The 18,259-nt window shown below is 40.4% G+C and overlaps 3 protein-coding genes across 5 annotated transcripts; 1 reads left to right on the top strand and 2 right to left on the bottom strand.

Moving 5' to 3' along the window:
- Positions 1-447: 447 nt before the first annotated feature.
- Positions 448-8,845, bottom strand: LOC109990441 (serine-rich adhesin for platelets). The gene is made up of 7 exons (XM_020642590.3): positions 8,561-8,845; positions 7,011-7,234; positions 6,769-6,870; positions 4,964-5,065; positions 4,244-4,357; positions 3,530-3,638; positions 448-2,374 (listed from the first exon to the last, which is right to left on the bottom strand). Exons 1-7 carry the CDS (start codon positions 8,670-8,672, stop codon positions 708-710), a joined length of 2,430 nt encoding a protein of 809 aa, XP_020498246.2. The 5' UTR covers positions 8,673-8,845; the 3' UTR covers positions 448-707.
- Positions 8,846-9,010: 165 nt separating this feature from the next.
- Positions 9,011-11,939, top strand: pdf (peptide deformylase, mitochondrial). Its single transcript, XM_020642286.3, has 3 exons — positions 9,011-9,337; positions 10,114-10,771; positions 11,013-11,939. Exons 2-3 carry the CDS (start codon positions 10,144-10,146, stop codon positions 11,168-11,170), a joined length of 786 nt encoding a protein of 261 aa, XP_020497942.2. The 5' UTR covers positions 9,011-9,337; positions 10,114-10,143; the 3' UTR covers positions 11,171-11,939.
- Positions 11,940-13,114: 1,175 nt separating this feature from the next.
- On the bottom strand, positions 13,115-18,084 carry spata2l (spermatogenesis associated 2-like). 3 transcript variants are annotated; one of them, XM_065956712.1, is made up of 4 exons: positions 17,928-18,084; positions 15,228-15,591; positions 14,549-14,839; positions 13,115-14,410 (listed from the first exon to the last, which is right to left on the bottom strand). In XM_065956712.1, exons 2-4 carry the CDS (start codon positions 15,576-15,578, stop codon positions 13,448-13,450), a joined length of 1,605 nt encoding a protein of 534 aa, XP_065812784.1. In that variant the 5' UTR covers positions 15,579-15,591; positions 17,928-18,084; the 3' UTR covers positions 13,115-13,447. The 3 variants fall into 3 exon arrangements, with proteins under 3 accessions (XP_065812784.1, XP_065812785.1, XP_020497931.2); XM_065956713.1 differs by lacking the exon at positions 17,928-18,084 and adding an exon at positions 17,600-17,913; XM_020642275.3 differs by lacking the exon at positions 17,928-18,084 and adding an exon at positions 17,639-17,913.
- Between the last annotated feature and the right edge of the window lie 175 nt (positions 18,085-18,259).

The following is an 18,259-nucleotide window of genomic DNA, read 5'->3' as shown; positions in this document are numbered from 1 at the left end:
ATGCAACAATCGTAAAAGAATGAGTCAAGCCGAGAGGGTCATTCCCCTCAAACTTCACTGTCAGCTTCTTAGACTGGGAATTTTAATATCTGAGATAGAGCTAAATGAAGTAATAAGATAGACTGATATATCAGGAAATGTGATCTTTTTGCAGCACTGAACTCAGTGCTAAATAGTGTCAGAACCAAAAACATTGGGAGACTTAACTAGCAAAGCACCAACTGAAGTTATACAAAGAGGTTTGAATCAAGTCAAATGTCTGGTTTCTATCATTCTTGTCTCTCCTGTGTAAAGTGCAGATTCTCATTGACAGGGAACAGACATTATCTAGTGACAGTGTACATTCTGTCAGGCTGCATAACCAACCACTTGCTGTTGTATGTCATTTCCAGTAACATCTCAATATCATAAAATACAATTGTTTTGCTGAATAAAAAAGTACAAACATTGAAGGATAGGGATCTTGCCACTCTTTTATTTTGATGTTCAGGTTTTGACTTTGATCTTCAGCACACTGCTGTTAAGGCACACTGTGGTATATGGGTAATGTAGAAACTATATTCAGAAATACGTCTTTCACCAGAGCAAACTGAAAACTGACATTTATAGTCCTGTGTACACCTTGGCAATGGCACATATATCAAAAAATTCAGCAACAGCATAGGTCTGAAAAAGTCTGTTCACACTTAATAAATATGTAACAACCCTCATATGAGATTCATGCTCCTTGCAGTCTCATACTCTAGAAAAAATATTTTCTTCTTCCTGCTAGGTTTGTAGTCAGGGTCGCAATCCAGCGGGTTCTCTCCGTCACTGCTTGACGAGAAGCTCGAGTAAAGAACATTTACATCAAAGGATGAATCTGCATCCTCCCCTGCCTCCATCCTGTAGTCCTCACTATTATCACCATTGCTGTCTTGGACCACAGCCTCCACATGTCCAGTTGAGGAGATGCTCCCTCCAAAGCACTCCTGCCTGCTCAGCCTGACAAGACTCACATACGGCTGTAGCAGCTTGGACTGCAGGAGCATGGCCTGACTATTCAGCGACAACCTTAGCTCTGCTCTTTGGGCTCTGCTGGTCTCAGGGCTGACAGAGAGAGAATTTGAGTTTGAGGAAGTGGAAACGACTGGGACGTGTGTCGTGATAGTGTGTCTTTCGGGATGAGAATTGATGGAGTTTTGAAGGACAACTTGTTGAGATGATTCAGTGTTTAAAGGGATTTGGTTAGCAGGACGTGTTGTGTTTAGAGTCCCTGATTGAGAAGTAGAGGTCATAGAGTCTTTTGTCGGAGTAACAGAGGTATTCAATTCTTGACGCAGGAGTGGAAAACTGTTTGGACATGTGGTTTGGGCTAAAGTGCTTCGACTGACTCTGTCCCCAGTCTGTAGAGCTGCATAGATGTTAGAAGGACAAGCCAGTCTGCACTTCCTCAAAGGTCGAGAAGAATGCTGTCTAGTAAATTGCCAACAGTAGGTAGAAGTGGATACATCCCCAGTTACAGGGGCTGATTGTACTTCATGTGTTGTGTATTCAGGAGTTTTTCGTTCCAAGGCTTTTGGTTGGTTCAATAAGGAGTATTTCAGTGTTTTGCGATGCATGGCGTCATCCCTTGAGGTTAGCTTTCGAGTTGGCAGTGCTTTTTGCCATTTAAAGTGAGGGGAGAATCCTCTGATTGTGGCAATGTCTATCAATCGAACTACTGGTGACAACAGCCCAAGCTGCAGAGCATCACTTGTATGTCGAGGTTCAGTCCCAGATGTTACAGTCGATCCAGAGGTCTGATTATTTTCAGGATTTGCTTGTTCAGATGCCATGATGGATGTCTGTGATGGTGGATGCTGTTGGTCAGGGGCTAATGGGATGAGGCCAGAAGGAGTGAGATCCCCTGATGAAGAGCCGGATGAGGATGACAGGAACAGTGCAGGAGATGAAGAAACATTGGACTGAAGCTGCAACTCTTGGGAGCACTCGTTTGGACACGCTTGCAGGATGCTCTTCACCCATCGCTGGTGTTTGGAGCAGAACTGAGGAAAGGAGGTGGCTTTCTGAGCACCTTCAATACCTCTCTGTCCTGTTTCCACCTTTTCTTCATTATTGCTCTCTTCATCTATCCTTTTGACAACCTCACAGTTTTCCTCTGTTTGTTGACATCTCCTTAAACCTGAGCCATTGTCATTCTCCAACAGAAAACAGCTGTCCTTAGACACACCTTGGTCAGTCTCATGCAGGTGTCTTTTGGTTTCCACTGACCTAAGAAGAGCCCTTGAGGAGCTTCCATGCAGAGCAGACTTTATGAATTGTGAGCTCTCCATTTCATTCTTTCCATTTTCTGATGACTCAGAATCCATCTCTGAACAACAGGAAGCAACATCTAATGGAAATAAAAGGAGAGCATGTGTATACAAAGGTGTGTACTTATGCTCAAAGATTAAAGAAAAAAAAAATAAACTTGTTTGCTGCAAATATTAAAGTTGTTATAAAATATATATACTGTAAGCACGTAAGCTAAAGATAGCATGCAGGCTCTGAAGCCGTGGAGGAGAGCATTGAAGAGAAGCTTATTTCTAACACATGCAGTGATTTCATATGGCTTCCAGCAAAAACCTTGGACACAATGAAAATTAAACAGATTTTAAACTAAAAACTAGCTGAGCTCCTAGAAACAAAATAGATACAGCTCGGCTCACAGCCCCTTCAGACCTCTGTTGGTGATGAAGGTCCTGAAAGGACGATTGTAAATGCTGAACAGTGAAGGGTCATTTCATACACGGTTTGTGAAGTTAACATCCTGACATTCATTTGTTTCAGTGCAGCGAGGTGTTCAATAAAGTCCATTCATTTATGTAACTATTCATTAGATACATTTCTGGAATCTGAATAAAGGTGGGGAAAAAACAGAAGCACAGACTTTCAACTGACAAGATGTCAGTGTCAACATTTCTCCACTTTTGATCTGGACTTCCACTTTAGAGGGCGTACCAAAAGAAAACTTGCCAAAGTGATGTCATTTGAGTGATGGTTGTTTTGGGGCTGAACACTTCCAGTTTGAGAATCACAATGAAAGCGAGCACCTGGATCCTTTGATCCTTTGTTTAAAATACGGCCTATCAATGGTTCTGACTGTGTTTGTACTATTTTAATCCAATATTGGAAGTTACTAAACAAGAAAATGCTGACTGAAGAAAATGTCATGTCTTTTTCTTATCATGTATAAAGCTGTTGATCCGTTTCCATGGTAATATATATTGTACCATTGCGTGTTCAACAACCTTTCTAAGATCTATCTTCCATGTGCATCCAGTTCATATTCATTTGCTCTTTTTTTTTTTAATTGTAGAGCACTTTAAGTTTAACTAAATTGTTAATGTAATAGGTTAACTAGCTTCATTCTTTTATTGTATACCCTATGTTAAAGTTTTTTTTTATTACAAGGCAAAAAGATGTCGTCTGGTTCTGGATACATACATGAAGTGAATATGACACAGTACATTCTTCATGTTAGGTGTTATTTGGTGGTGTTTCTTACCACAATGCAGCAGTTTCTTCAGAGTTGTCGCTATGGTCAGCGGGGCAGAAGTCACAACCTCCACCAACAGCTTCTCCTCCTCAGTCACAGGACTGTTTTTCATTAGTATCTATGTTCAAACGTTCAGAAATGAATACAAATCCAATCAATGACCAATTGCTGCCATGATATCATAAAGAAGTTCAACTATCACAGAACACGGCACTTAACACCCACAGGCTTAAAACAGGTACTCAACTGTTTGTTTTGAAATCTAGTTTTGGACAACAGCAAACAGAAAAGAGTGCAGAAAAGTCAATTCATTCATTTCTTACATGATTGAGATGATTAGGATTATTATGGTCCCAAGACACCTTATTACATAGCTAATGCCTTTATGGATTTGAGCTTCCAATGGCCTAAATGATGGAAACACACCTTTACTCTTGTTTCACCATAATCACAGTACAGCCATTTTTCTCTAATTCCGGGGTTGACAAGGAGTTTTTTTTTACATATCGGATAACCCTTACATTGTTTTGCAAACCTTTAATCCAGCACAACAACAACATTATTACATTTGAGCTTGCCACTCAGAGGTTGATGTCCAGAAAAAAGAGGATGGTGTTTTAGATGAAAAGACCATTACATCCTCAGTACTTTCAGTGGTTCTCCAAAATACAAGACATGCCTTAACACAGCAAAGTGTTCATTCATTTTTCAATAAACACACACCTTATCCACGTAGGTATCTCCTGGCAGCATCGTCTCCAGCCTGTGCAGATAGTGCAGCAGCCTGTCCTCTACCTTTTGAGCATAATGCTCGCCATACTGCTCCTCCATCTGATTCTGAAAGACAGAAAGCACTTAACATGACACCTTGAAACAACCCTAAGTTAAATCTCTTTTGAGTTGCATACAGATATTGTTTTTATTATATTAAAGATTACAAATGTGCAAAGAATTGCAGGTGATGAAGAATCATAAACTAGATTGCACAAATCCTGTGCAAACACAACTTGTTTATTTAACCGAACAGGATAAATATTTTTTGGTCCACAATGTTGCTTTTTGTCTGTTTACCGTTTTGTACAGTGGACTTTTATACCCGTGTTCCAGAGGGTCCATGAAACCGTTTATTCACTCTTAACAGCCCAGTATGTTTATTCTGGTACATTTTCCTATACTTATGCTTAAAATGATGACATATAGCGCACCCTGCTGGACAGAAAATGACCCACACCCTGGGCCTGAGAGGGAGAGCAATGCGGTGTACTCACTCAACACACAAAAGATTTAGGAGAAGATAAGGAAGAATCACATCTTTTGGCCGTTGACTGATGAAAACTGGGAGCTTGTGCAGTCACTCTGAACGTAAACATTTTCTTGCACCTTTTTTTTCTACCCTTCACTTCAGGCCGACTGTTAGGAAACACCATGGTGAAATACACTTACCTCAACATAATCTTTAAGTTTGTCCTTGTCCATTGCTAGCGCTTGTGCAAAATTCTTGAATTCCAGATGGTTCTTCTTCATTAGGAACATTTGGTGTTGGTTCTGTTAAACAACAATGGACACATTAACTACTGGTATGAGTTTCATACTAACAGAGGTTAGTCATAGCAAAGTGTTGCAGTAGAAAACTGTACTGATTAAGATTCAGACAGGCATCGAAACATTTTGTGCAAAATTAACTCCATTTAGAAAAGTGTTTGGCTGCACTTGAAACACAGTACAAATTTAAATCATTAAAACATTGAGCGTAGAGTTGGTTCAGGCAGGTCACAGAGTCCCGCTCTGCTATCATACCAGTGTTTTAACAACAGCTGACCTCGTGCAATAACTCGTCAGCCAGATGATTTGCTTCTAGGCTTCCTTTTGGTTAATTGAACTCATGCCACTTTTTTAAGCTGTTCTAGCCCGCCTACTGTTTGCTGCGCCCTCTGAAGGCATTTAAAAGAGCATCTGCAAACCTCCTGCACCCCATCTCCTCCTTTTATGCTGTTCTTCTGACTTAATCAATGTCATGATGTTGTCATTGATTCCTGCTCTGTTTATGTTTTATCTGCTCTCTTCCTGTCTTTGGCTTTCATGTGTGCATGGGAAAGGCAGGAGTGTGTGCTGTGTCCTGCTTTATGTTTTATACGTAAGCACGTGGAAGGGCAGAGAGATCCCAGAACAGAGCCATACTGTACCCCCAAATATGAATAACGGGAAAAAAAAGGTCATTTTTCTTGACAAAGTGGTCCTGACTGAATTTATCATCACCTAAGTTGATATGATATCAAGTCTGGTGTCGTGTTTTTGTCCATCCGATGACTTCAGGTGCAATATTAACTAATTTTAGCTGTTTTTAGTGTTGACCTACTGCTGAGGAAAGTATCTGGCTCTTTGTAAAATAAATCTTCACTATATTAACCAGAGAGCTGCTGCTGGATGTGAAAGCTGCCAGAAGCTGCTTTGTCTACAGGTTTTCAGATTCCCCTAAAAGAGCCCAAATAACTCAATAATGAATTAATTAAAGGATTCAAGATATTTGTTTACTGTAATATTTTGGTGTAAGTAAACAGTTGGGTTTCAAGGAATCGTATCATGGAAATATGGTTATTTCAGTTTTCCCTGCATTCATCCCTTCTGCATAGTGAGGTGAAAAACGTCCAGCTCTGTTCTCAGCATGCGGACAAGTGCATCAGGTTGTTTGTTTTTTTCCTAAAACTGCTGCTGTTGTTGTGGTTTGTTGGTGTAATGAGAGTGATCCACAAACATGAAGTTGCAAAAAGGAAATCAAAAACTATCAGCTGAAAGATCCTGAAATGCTCCGTAGAGTTGAGGGAATAAGTCATGAGTAGTAATGTTAACTAAAATCTGCAAGACAAAGTCAAACTGCTTCAAATACTTTTCTAAATCTGCACAAATCTAAAGATACTATAAGTATCAGAATAGAGAGGTTATGATTCTGTGTTTTAAAGGTTAAAACACAGTAAGCCAAACCATATAGTAATATTATATTATATAATCTGTTGTTTATTTTGAGTTTATATTAGGTCCCTGTAACATCCAACATCATAGAATGACTTTTTGTGAAATTTTAGCAAAGGAATGTTTTTTTTTTCTTACATTTGTAAAACAACGCTTTTCAACTGAGGTATTTTTTCTTAGTCTTAACATAGTTTTTGAGAACTGATATAGTTATGAACCATAGCATTAGGAAGAAAATGTTTTACACCTCTACGGAACAGATATGGTGCTTCAAAACTTACACATTGGTTTTGGTACTGAGGTAGTTTCCCTGGGAAGAACTGGTTGATTTTAAACACTGTGTCAACCGTTCCTCGGCCCTCCCTCAGCATCTGAATAATGACCTGGAATAAGAGACAATCACCAAAGAGGGGGGAGGGGAACACAAATCAGGAAACTGTACGGATATATCATTCTAAAAAGTAACACTGATTTCTTCTGATTGTCAAATCAATGGATGCTCAAACTACAGTCATTCACGTACCATGGTTTTAAGGCCAAACATGATCTTCATGTGTTTGATGGGAGCCACCAGTCCCGGCAGAAGGCTGAAAGTTGCTTCCAGAAATTCCAGCGCTCTCTCAAACTGCTCCGTGTCCCTGTTCTTCACCATGAAATACACCTGAGCAGAGCCAACACGCAACCTCCATGAATCTTCAAGGCTAAGAGGTTGTGAGTTGATTTCTGGCCATTTTGACGAGGTCACAACTGTTTTAAAAAAGAAAGAAGAAAAAAATCAACAGAGAGCATGTCACATATTCAGATTCCAATTTATATTTAAAAAGATTTCCCATGGTTTGTACTGACTGGTCTAAAATATCCTCTCTTTAATCTTAGACATGTGTTACAAAGCAAGTATGTTTCTTTTTGCAATGAGCCATTTGCATTTGCAGCTGTTTACGTTTGCATAAATTTATATTACTGATCACATCACTTGTATTTATTCTTATCGTTGGGAGTTATAAAAATAGAAATTATTACTGAAGTGCACTGATTGTGAAAACCAGGGCCGATACTGATACCAATGATTCAAATACCAATTTAGCCAATTCTTTTTTTTTTTCATTGCTTCTTCTGGTGCAGGACTGACTCCCACAATGCCGACATTTTCACTCATGTTTGACCATGTAAAAGATCACAGTTTGTCCAATAGTTGACTTCCTCTGCCCAATAAAAAAAACCTCTAAAGCAACAGTTAGATGCATTTGCACATTTGATATGACACAACAGAAAAACATCGGCTACTGACATCGGTTCAGGCCACATTATTTGCTGATGTGTTGATGAACTAAAGCCTAACCCAATATGAGCGATACATATGCGTCCCTAATTTTGATTACTATTGTAAAAATGTAGTTTCACTCTTAAATACTCTGGAGTAAACAAACAAAGCAACTGAGAATGTATATCTGCAGGTACAGGTAGCTCAAAATTGAACCTAAGCACAGTATTTGAGTAATGACTTACAAATTATTTTACTTCATCAGTGCAATAAAGAGATTCACTTTAGCTAAAAGGTCAAGAAACATATTGATGATGCATGTGTCTCCACCCTAATCACCTGAATTATACAATTAAAAATCACAATTCAATTGGCCTGCCTTAAGAATGTCCTGGTCTAATATAAAGGGAAAACAGCAAAATTGTGGTACAATAAACTGTTAAAGTTCTTATTGTTTTGATGGTAATAAGAAATGAATACCAAAGTATAAACATCACTTTAAACATTAAGGCTCTGGATTCAAAATGTACATGAAAAGAGTCAATAACTAAGTATTTAAATCATCTTACCACCATATGTACACATGTGGTGGCATATAGATAAACTGTGGTGAACTGTGCGATTTGCAAGTTATATTTTTGTTACCAATATTTATGTAAAAGTAGGTAACTTAGATTTTACACATAAATGCACAACAAAAACTTTCTTAACTTTAACTTAAAACCAAATCAGGCATCAAAATACAATGTTACCAGAGAGCATTAACAAGTTAAACATTGTATTAATAAAAAAAGATAATAAAAGAAACCAACCTTCCTGTAGATCAATGAGTTTGTGAGCCCAAACATGCTCGATGATCCACAGCGGCAGCTTGGGGAAACTCTGTAAACATCTGTTGCCAGGCTGCAGCTGATCTCCGTCCATCAGGAGGTCAGTGTCCGGCTGCTAGCCCGCCACACCGTTTAAACTCCCACTCATGAATAATAATCACACCTGCCCACCCACCGACGTGCTGGACATGTACCGGCAAGTTGAGGAAGTAAACCTTTGAACCCCCTTTTGTTGTTAAGACTGTTTCCAAAATCGTTTCGTTTTGGAAACGTTGCAAATCAATTCCTAGTCGAATTACTTGTTGCTTTCAAAATAAAAGTTTTGAAGGAACAGTGCTGCCGTTTCAGAACGCGAGCAAAGCGTGTACACTTTTATTTTGAATTTCCCTGTGCCCGCTAGCCTTCTTGACCAGGAAGTGGTTTGTTAAGAGTCGTTGGCATCTCCTCTGCTGGTTTTCACCTTCTGTCCTGAATATGTGTGTCTTTCTTAGTTAGAAGCGAAGCCTACACATTGTTTCACGGTCACAGTATGCACCGTACTCAGCCGTGAAAGTACTTTGTGTTGCATTGGTAGCGCGCTTTGAATTAATCTGCAGCAACATGCCTAAGAGTTGGTAGATTGTGCTGAAACAGAAGCGTGCCTGTTTTTATGCACCTGCTTACCCCGTCGGCGGTGTTTGTGGGATTGCTAACCTAAGTGCGATAAAAAGAAGAAACTAAACACATATAGGAAGTGTAAAACCTGTTTCGCCAACAAAGGTATGTGCAAATATGAGCCTTTGTTATATGTGATTAAATTAACTAAAATGTAACAATGCTGTAGGTGTGAAATGTTTGTAAAGTTGGTGCCCTCTAGTGGTAGAACAGCACATGATGTTATCCTGTTTTACATGTGCAATCAGAGCAATTGAAACGTCCTAAAACACACAGGCTTTAAATTATTATAACCTGCTCAACAATAAATGATAGTAACTTAATTGTCACACTTTTGGAAATGTAAAGGTAAACACTTTTTTATTCTTATTTTTTTATATTCAGGTCTAATTACAGATTTTTTCCTCAACTGTTTATAGGTTCTTGTTTCAATTGCACATATATTTTTTTTATCCCTGCACGGGTTATGTACATTTCTTGTATAAATCTATTTTTAATTGCACAGTTTAAGTTTGATTCATCTAGGGGTATTCTTTAAATCTTTTTTTCAGGTTAACATATATATATGTATGGGGGGGGCGTCAGTTTTGTGGTTTAATTTGTAACAAATGTTTCATGTCATGTACATCTTTGTAACCTGCTACTGGATGCTTTGAATTTCCCTCGGGATCAATAAAGTATCTATCTATCTATCTATCTATCTATCAATGTAGTATTTCAAGCGGAAAAAAACAAACAACATGACAAGGTTGACCCTGAATGAAAATAACTCATCAAAGCAGTGATCTCACCAAGTATTTACATGTGGCATTGGGTCTTTATTACACTTGTGTAAGACATTAAATATACTAATTATCCTTCTTATGTTTAATTTTCAACAGCACTGTGCGACTTCTAACTGCAGCCCCACCATGAGCATGAAATCAGGCGTTTCTCTGCTCCAGCTCTCAAGGATGGGATTAAGACTTTGTGCTTCTAAAGTCCCTTTCTGCGAAGCCAGGGTCACATTCAGTTTAACAAGAACTTCTACTTGTCGTCCTCTTATCTCACCCTTTCTGCCTGTACCCAGCAGTCACTCTTACTCCAGTAGTGTCAAGGTGCGGTCATACCTTCAATACATGAAACACAAGATCAAACCCCCTCCAAGTCCTCCTTATGGACATGTGTGTCAGGTAGGGGACCCAGTGCTGCGTGCTCATGCCGCTGCTGTTGATCCAGCAGCCATTACAGGCCCTGAGGTCCAGAAGGTCATCAAGACTTTGGTGAAAGTGATGCGGAAAATGGAGTGCGTGGGACTAAGCGCGCCTCAGGTTGGGGTGCCGCTCCGCATCCTGGCTCTGGAATATCCCGAGAAAATGTTGGAAGAGAGTTCGTCTGCATCGAGGGAGGTCCGTGGTCTTTCTGCGCAGCCATTGAGGATCTTTGTCAACCCCCAGCTGAGAGTCTTGGATGGACAGACTGTGCTTTTTCAGGAGGCCTGCGAGAGCATCTCAGGCTTCTCTGCCACGGTTCCACGATACTTGTCCGTGGAAGTGTCTGGTATGCATTTTTAGAATTAAGTAATTCATTTTATATACAACTGTTTCTACAAATTGTCATTTAGTGCAACATTTGAGTAACGTTATCCGATCTATTTTTAAAGAATACAAAAAGTGTTGTTAATGGTTACTGACACTACACCATGGTTTTAATTTTAATTGAATCTCTGTTTCCTATATGTTGCCACATTACTTATACATCAGTGTATTTTTTCTTTTCCCTCTGCATATTCCTCATGCAGGTCTGAATGAGAAGGGTGAGGCTGTGACGTGGCAGGCCAAAGGCTGGTCAGCTCGTATCCTCCAGCATGAGATGGACCACCTGGATGGAGTCCTGTACATCGACCGCATGGACAGCAAGACCTTCGTCAACATCAACTGGCAGTCATACAATGAATAGAAGGACAGATCCCAAACAGTTACATAGATATCTAAACAGTAATATATTAACTGTATATATTAATTTTCCACCTTTTTCTGGTTACATCCACTTCATTTCTGATCAACCTACACTGTGTTTATAAAAGCCACTTTGGACTGGACAATGGAGCTGGAGTTGATTAAAAACAACACCTCAGACAGATTTTTAAAAATTCTCTCAAAAGTTGGAATCTGTTTAGAGGAATTCATTCAATTTAAATTCTTGTCAGACGATCACTGAGGTGTTCCTGGGATATATTGGTGGCATTGGTTCGACCTCTTTTGGTCTCTGCATGGACTGTTGTCTTGCATACAACCAAAGCCAGCTCAGATTTGATTATCAATACCACTGACCGTAAACTAAGACATTAGCTACAGAAACTGAAAATCTTTCACCTTCAGATTCTGCATTCATTTGCAGATATCTGTTAACCTACATTATGCAGGAAGTGATATATTTCATTTAAACAGACAGCCCGTATCAAGATGAGTTTAAACTGAAAATCCATTACTGCAGTGATCGAGTGTTTCTTCAATGGGGGATGCAAGGTGGATTGTGTTTTTTCAAATCAACTAAAAATGGCCTGACATTAAGAAAGTTGTCAAATATTGTATCTTAAAGATGACTGTGTGCTCTGGGTATTGGGCCTAAATTCAATATATAAACAAGCTTTATGTTGGACCCTCATCTGGAACTAATGTTGTGAATGAATCAAATTGTTTTACTAGTTAAAAGATTTTGGAAAGCTTTTGGAGCTCTGTAAATTCCTTGATTTCCGACTCAGGGAGAGACATTAAAATGAAAAACATCTGTCAAAATGTTTCCACCATCGATACTATTAACATTAAGGTAGTGGTTCCCTTTTTACATGAGAATGGAACAATGAGTGAATCCACCCAGCCTAAAAAAGTTTGAACAGGGACTCAGGACATGTCTTGGACATGAGCAGGCAAGACGAGGAAACAGAAATGGCTATAACAGGTTTAAGATGTTGTAGTGGCATTGTAACGAGCAAAGAAAGGCCACTGGAGGGAATCTGAAGTCTTTCCAACTCATGGTGGGTAAAAAAACAATGTCTGTCATGGAATTTGTTTAATTTATTTTATTGTACCTTTATTTTACCAGGCAGAATTGCTTGAGATCAAATGACCTCTTTTTCGAGCAAGGCCTGGCTTGTGTATGAAAAATATGACAAACACGACAGGATCCAAAAACACATCACACACACACATGGTTAAAAAAAAAAAAAAAAAAAAAACTGGCTTCCTGATTCCTGTCCCCTTTCACCTGTGACTCCTTTCTCTCACTGCCTATGCTCAGGTGTGCAGGTGACTTAGCAGCGGAAGAAATGTTTATGTGCAGTGTCTACCTGACTTACCGCACACAACATACGTCAAATTGGCATCAACAGATGTGTTATTCAATATTGGAGATTCTTCTTTGGGCAATTCAGCCGTGTCCCTGACGGAAGAGAAAAAAAACAAGTGTTTGCAAAATCTATTCATTTAGATTGCACGTGTGTGGACAGATGATGTCATGTTCTGAGTAGGATCACACTCAGGTCACTATCAAAACTTCATTTAATAAGATCCACTTCTGAAGGTCACATGTCCATGACTTGTTTTGTTCATGTAATTGAAAAAAACAAAACAATGTGTCTTTCCAGTTGTGTCTGCACAGTAATAAACTCTTAAGTGGACTGGTGATTATAACAAGAGATCGAAAAAATTAAGTATTTTCTTTTGGGTTGAAAAGAAATGTTGACTGAATGTCCAATCCAAAATATATATGACTGCATACATATTCACGAAAGCAAATCTAAGAAAGGGCCAATGATGAGGGTCACTGACTTCCAGGGTCATTTTTAAAGCCTCCGTTATAAATCTAAAACGGGTATTAAAAAAACACATTCACACAGAAAAGTGACATATCCACCCTTTTTAATCCAGTCTGTGAACAGTACAGGCAGCATTAACAGATGAAAACAGACTTCTGTGTGCTTTACATTAAGATTACATTAAAGTGACAAAAGAAAGCACAAGCTGTTATCACATCGCCATGTGTGAACAGTACAAAGCATTTCAAACAGCTTGAGAGTGGTAACTATGCAAGTTTCGGAGAGATGATGCAAGTAGAAAAAAATGGAGCACACTCAATACTGCATGTCAGTATAAAGGCAACAATTGAATTTCTTGTTTAGTTAAATTCATTTAAGGCACTGTGATTTTTCTATTACTGCACAACTATCCAGATAAATCACACACAAGACGACTGGTCAAACCTTTCACCACAGGGGCATGTCAAAGGATTTCTGTACCAGCAATCCCTACAATACTCATTCCCACAATATCTGCACAGAACCAGAGGATCTCTTGAAGCTTTATTTCCACAGGAGCACACTCCCAGAGACTTGGTGTCATGTTCTTCAGCTTCGCAATAATGAATCCCTCTGCAGGACCCAGTGTGGAAAACACTGCAGCTGAGACACAGGACCTGGGGGTCCGGCTGGGCGAGGTCACAGCAGTCATGATAGCTGATTGGTGCGGTCATCGATTTGCACTCCTCCCTCAGATCTAAGGAGGACATTGCTGCGCTGCTGCTGGTGAGACTAGGTGATGCCCTAACTCCAGTATGACGGGACATTGCTCCCAATTTTCCCATCTCTTCTTTTGGATTGTCAGGAAAACTCACGCAGTGACGCTCAGTGTTGCAATGCTTCAGAGAGTCACAGCAGATATCGTGGAGGCTGTTGCAGTCTCTACAAAGTTTAACACACACATGAGGATTTTGGAGACAGCCGCACATTTGCTCTGCTGCAGTTTCACTTCTGCAGACTTCTACCTGCAGACTGTGTGGCTGCCGGTCTTCAGCGAGGCGCCTGCGCTGCCTGGCGCTGGTTGAGGAGCTTCTGGTGGCGTGTGACTCTGGTGGCGTCTTAAGCTGGCAGTTAAGTGTGGAGACGCAGACAGGCTCTCTGGTGGACAGGGAGGTGGATGGGGAGGGCAAGGACGCAATTCCGTTGCTTTGTGTTTTGATCGCAGGGGGAGATGCCCTATTGTGAGTGTCCCATGCTAAAGATTGGGGACTCTCGTCATCAACCGCCGCCCTTGCCTGCCGTCCATTTTCCTGCAGGTCTGTGTACAGATCCACCTCCAAATCTCCATGCACCATCAGCTGCTGTTCCACTACAAGCATCTTCTTGGTGTTGTCCAGGGCGACCTGTTGAGATACGTGGAGAATGAATCCTCAGCTAAAAGCGAAACTGTTTCCGCTTGTATGTTTCTGTTAGGTCTCTACAGGCCTGCACTGACCCCAGAACCTGACCTTGATTTACTGATTGACATGTCAGAGACGTACCTTCAGACTCTGTCCAGTCTGCCTCTCTCTCACCACACCCAGCTCCCACAGGACCTCACCAGCGTAATCTCCCAGAGCCAGCAGAAGGAGGCGGCACTCACAGCGGGCCAAGAAGAAGGCACATGAGAGGCAGAGGAGGTCGTCCAGAGAGGTGGGACTGACTCTGTGAGACTGGAGACGGAGCTGTTCTGGCCGAGAGCCGGGTTTATATCCCAGCAGGCCGAACAGCTTCTCGATCTGTGGCATCGACAGCATCGGTTTGATATGATGGGTGAACACACCAGAGTACATCTTGGACACAAAAGAGGAGACATTTAAAAAGGGGTTGATGTGGAAAAACATTTCAGGCTTCTTCAAGATTATATTCAAACTGGAAGGATTTTTTTTTTGTTTCTGAACTCAAAATAATAAATCAAATCTTACCACATGACACGATTCACCCTAATGTCCCTGTAGGAGATTTGTCTTGGACTTTAATGCTACATATATATTGTACTGCCTCCACAATAGGTACGCCACTGGGAGTTAAAAAGAGCATTTCAGACTTGTAGGTTTGTAATAAAAGCCCATATTGCCTCCATGCAGTATGTGTGTTACATTCAGTTCAATTTTTATGAAATTAAAATCTTAAAAAAAGTCAATTTCTGAACAAATTTGACATGACAGCTTTATATCCAACCTTGATCACTTTGTACTCTTCCCTCCAGGGACAGAGGTGCAGGTTCAGAGACGCTTGTTCCAGGACCTCAAATGCTCTTTCAAGGCCCTGCAGCCCTCCCCTGCCTTTGACCCATCGTGTGCTAGATGCTGCTGCTGCTGCTGCTGCTGCTGCTGCTGCGAGTGACTCCTCCATCACGGTCAGTGGATCGAGACCCAGGCAGTGTGTCTCTCGAGCATCCCGGTCCCTCATTAGCCCTTCCACCTGGCTCCACAGCTCCTCATCCCTACACACCAGGCTGGAGCCCCTCCCCACAATTTGAAGCTCCAAACTGTGAGCATAGGCACTCACTAGGTCCCCGTCCCCGCTCATGTCTCTCGTTCAGCTGACAGGAAGACAGACAGGACATTCAAATGAAAGGTTGAATTATGGCGCCTGTTCGTCTGTGATACTAAATGCACTCTTTGCAGGTAATTTTATATTTCAGTCTCCAATAATTGCCCTGGGTGTCTGACAACATTACAGAATTGATCCCTATAGGGAAAGAACTTTTTGGTGAAGAGTTAGTCGCTCTCCTCCAAGCAACCAGACTTCTTAATCACTTGTACTTTACACTTCAAAATACAGAAGTTGCTTGTCTACAGCTTGGATTTAATCACAATAACTGTATAGTACAAAATAACACAAAAGTAGGAATCCATCGAGGCAGTGGTTAAGAACAAGTTGCATGTTATGTGAGGTCAAATAACTGTCTTTGTTTGGTGGCCTTTAAGAGAGCAATGCAACTACTGTTTCTAATTTCACATCTTAAGTCTGTGTCTTTATCATTTCCACAAAGTTATCAGCCATTATAGCCTGCTCAGCGATTTCCCATTAGAAATTCAATTCCTCTTACTAGTCAGGCGGCTTAGCAAAATTATGGGGACACGCCGGACAAAAGCACCACATTTTTTTTCCACATAGTCTCCATCGCCATAGCTTTCAATTTTTTCATTAAGATGGCGGTTCCAAGTCCAACTGCCTAGGAACTAAGGAAAATGATGTAATACATTGCCAAAATTGGATCTTTGCACAAATATTCATCTAGTGATATTTGAATGCATTCCTTGGCCCTTAAAATGTATACTGACACCAATGTTGACTTTCTAAGTGGCTTGGAATACATATTGGCACTTATAGACTTTACATCTTGATGAAGTGGCTCCCCTCCAAAATTGAAAGCTATGGTGATGGAGACTATGTGGAAAACCTAAGCCGCCTGACTATATAGCATATAAATAAAAGTCAGGATGACTCTTAGTTTGACACTTAACGTTTTGACACGCATTATCAGGAGCAACATCATACCTTAAACCAAATACAATGCAGGCTGATTGCTAAATACATGTGTTGCAGGTGTTAAAGTACTCCAAAAGTAAACCATTTATTTCCTTAGGTTCAGGTACATTCAGTGTTTTACTCTAATGAATGCACTTTTCTTAATGCTTGATCACCTTTACTGAGTCTGTAAACTACTGGGAAGAGATTTTCAGAGAGAATGTCGTTCAACCAGATGCCGGCAAGAAGGAAGTCGCACAGAAACTCAGCAGAAGCACCTCGAGTACAGCAGTGAGGCAATGAGCTGTCAGGTAGCCTCCAGTCTACACTTGAGGTTTGCACTAAAGAACAAACTTCATCATTTCAGGAAAGTTTAGTCCACACCAGTTCTAATCACCACAAATCTGAAGACTTTGAGGAAACTTTTAAACTTTCTTCTTTTTTTAAATATTAATGTTCTTAGCCTATATTTTGTGTTTCTGTTCGCCTTAAGCTTGTTGTTAACTTCATGTTAACTTCATGTATGTTCTGCTGTTTTCATAATGATCTGTTTTGTTGGTTCTTGACTGCAAACCTTTAATTAACAAAAAGAAAACAGCAAGAACTTCATTTTACATGGAAATGTAACATGGCTTTCAGTAAACAAAGAAACTATCGACAGTGGTAACAGTTATTATTACAGAAGTCAGTATTGACATCCTGAAGCTTTCAGAGTAGCTTTACCTTTTTATTAATCTATTTGTTTTGCACTCAAACACTCAAAGCCTATAAGCGAAAGTGAAAGTTGAGACATTTGGGCCTATGGAAACAACACTACTGTAAGAAAAAGAAAAATAAGACGTTAAAAGATATTTTCATAACACCAGTTTAGTTAAACTGGTCTGTAATCCATCACACCAGTGAGACAAAAAGCTAAATGTAGTCTACAACTAAGGTACAGCTGATGTTAGCATTGATGTTAGCCTCTTTATGACATCTACACCCATCATCAACACACGCTTTCTTTACAACGTTACCGATTACAATAAGACAGACTTTTAAAAAAGTCATGTGCCATTTCAACAAGACAAACTTACAAAAAAGATCAGTCAATGGTGAGCACACGATCCACCTACCAACGAAGGATCCACTTCAAACCTGGGCCGGGGAGTGTGACAGACCCTGAGACCCAGGAAGTAAAAACACATCTCCCTCAGAAATACAACAAAAGGAAGAGGATTCACGGTCGTGACGCTGACTCCCGGTGACACAGAAACCGCGTTGAGAGGAGACGACATATTCACTTTCATTAGTTCATGAATGACATGTCAGTGCAAGAGATAAGGTGCTAAGCTAAGTGTGCCCCCGATGGACGCCCCTCAGTCAGAGCTGAAAAGTTTGACCACAAAGCTTGTGTTGACTCACCTGCCACTTTCTGATGTTACCAATGACTCATGTCAAACATCGTGCTGCTGTGAGGTGTTTGACGGTCCAGGTAAAGTAAACATTGTCACGTGACGTGGCACGGACTTTCCCCCGGTGCGTCGCGGGTACGCTTCTTATGAGTGTCAGGGTGAGCCGGGGAAGTCAAGTCCTGCAAGATAAAGATTTACTTTACAGGCATTATAATGATCTCTACGAACGAAAATAATAATAACAAGGAACATGAACAACAAACAACAGGCTTTAGGAAATGAAATGAAAACCACTTTGTCAACTGGTTTATACTTTGACCACTCGACCACCTCTGACAATCC

The sequence above is a fragment of the Labrus bergylta genome, chromosome 7 (assembly GCF_963930695.1).
Source record: "Labrus bergylta chromosome 7, fLabBer1.1, whole genome shotgun sequence".
NCBI classification, from domain to species: Eukaryota; Metazoa; Chordata; class Actinopteri; order Labriformes; family Labridae; genus Labrus; species Labrus bergylta.
The sequence above is the reverse complement of the archived record's forward strand: the minus strand, read 5'-3'. Positions and strand labels throughout refer to the sequence as shown.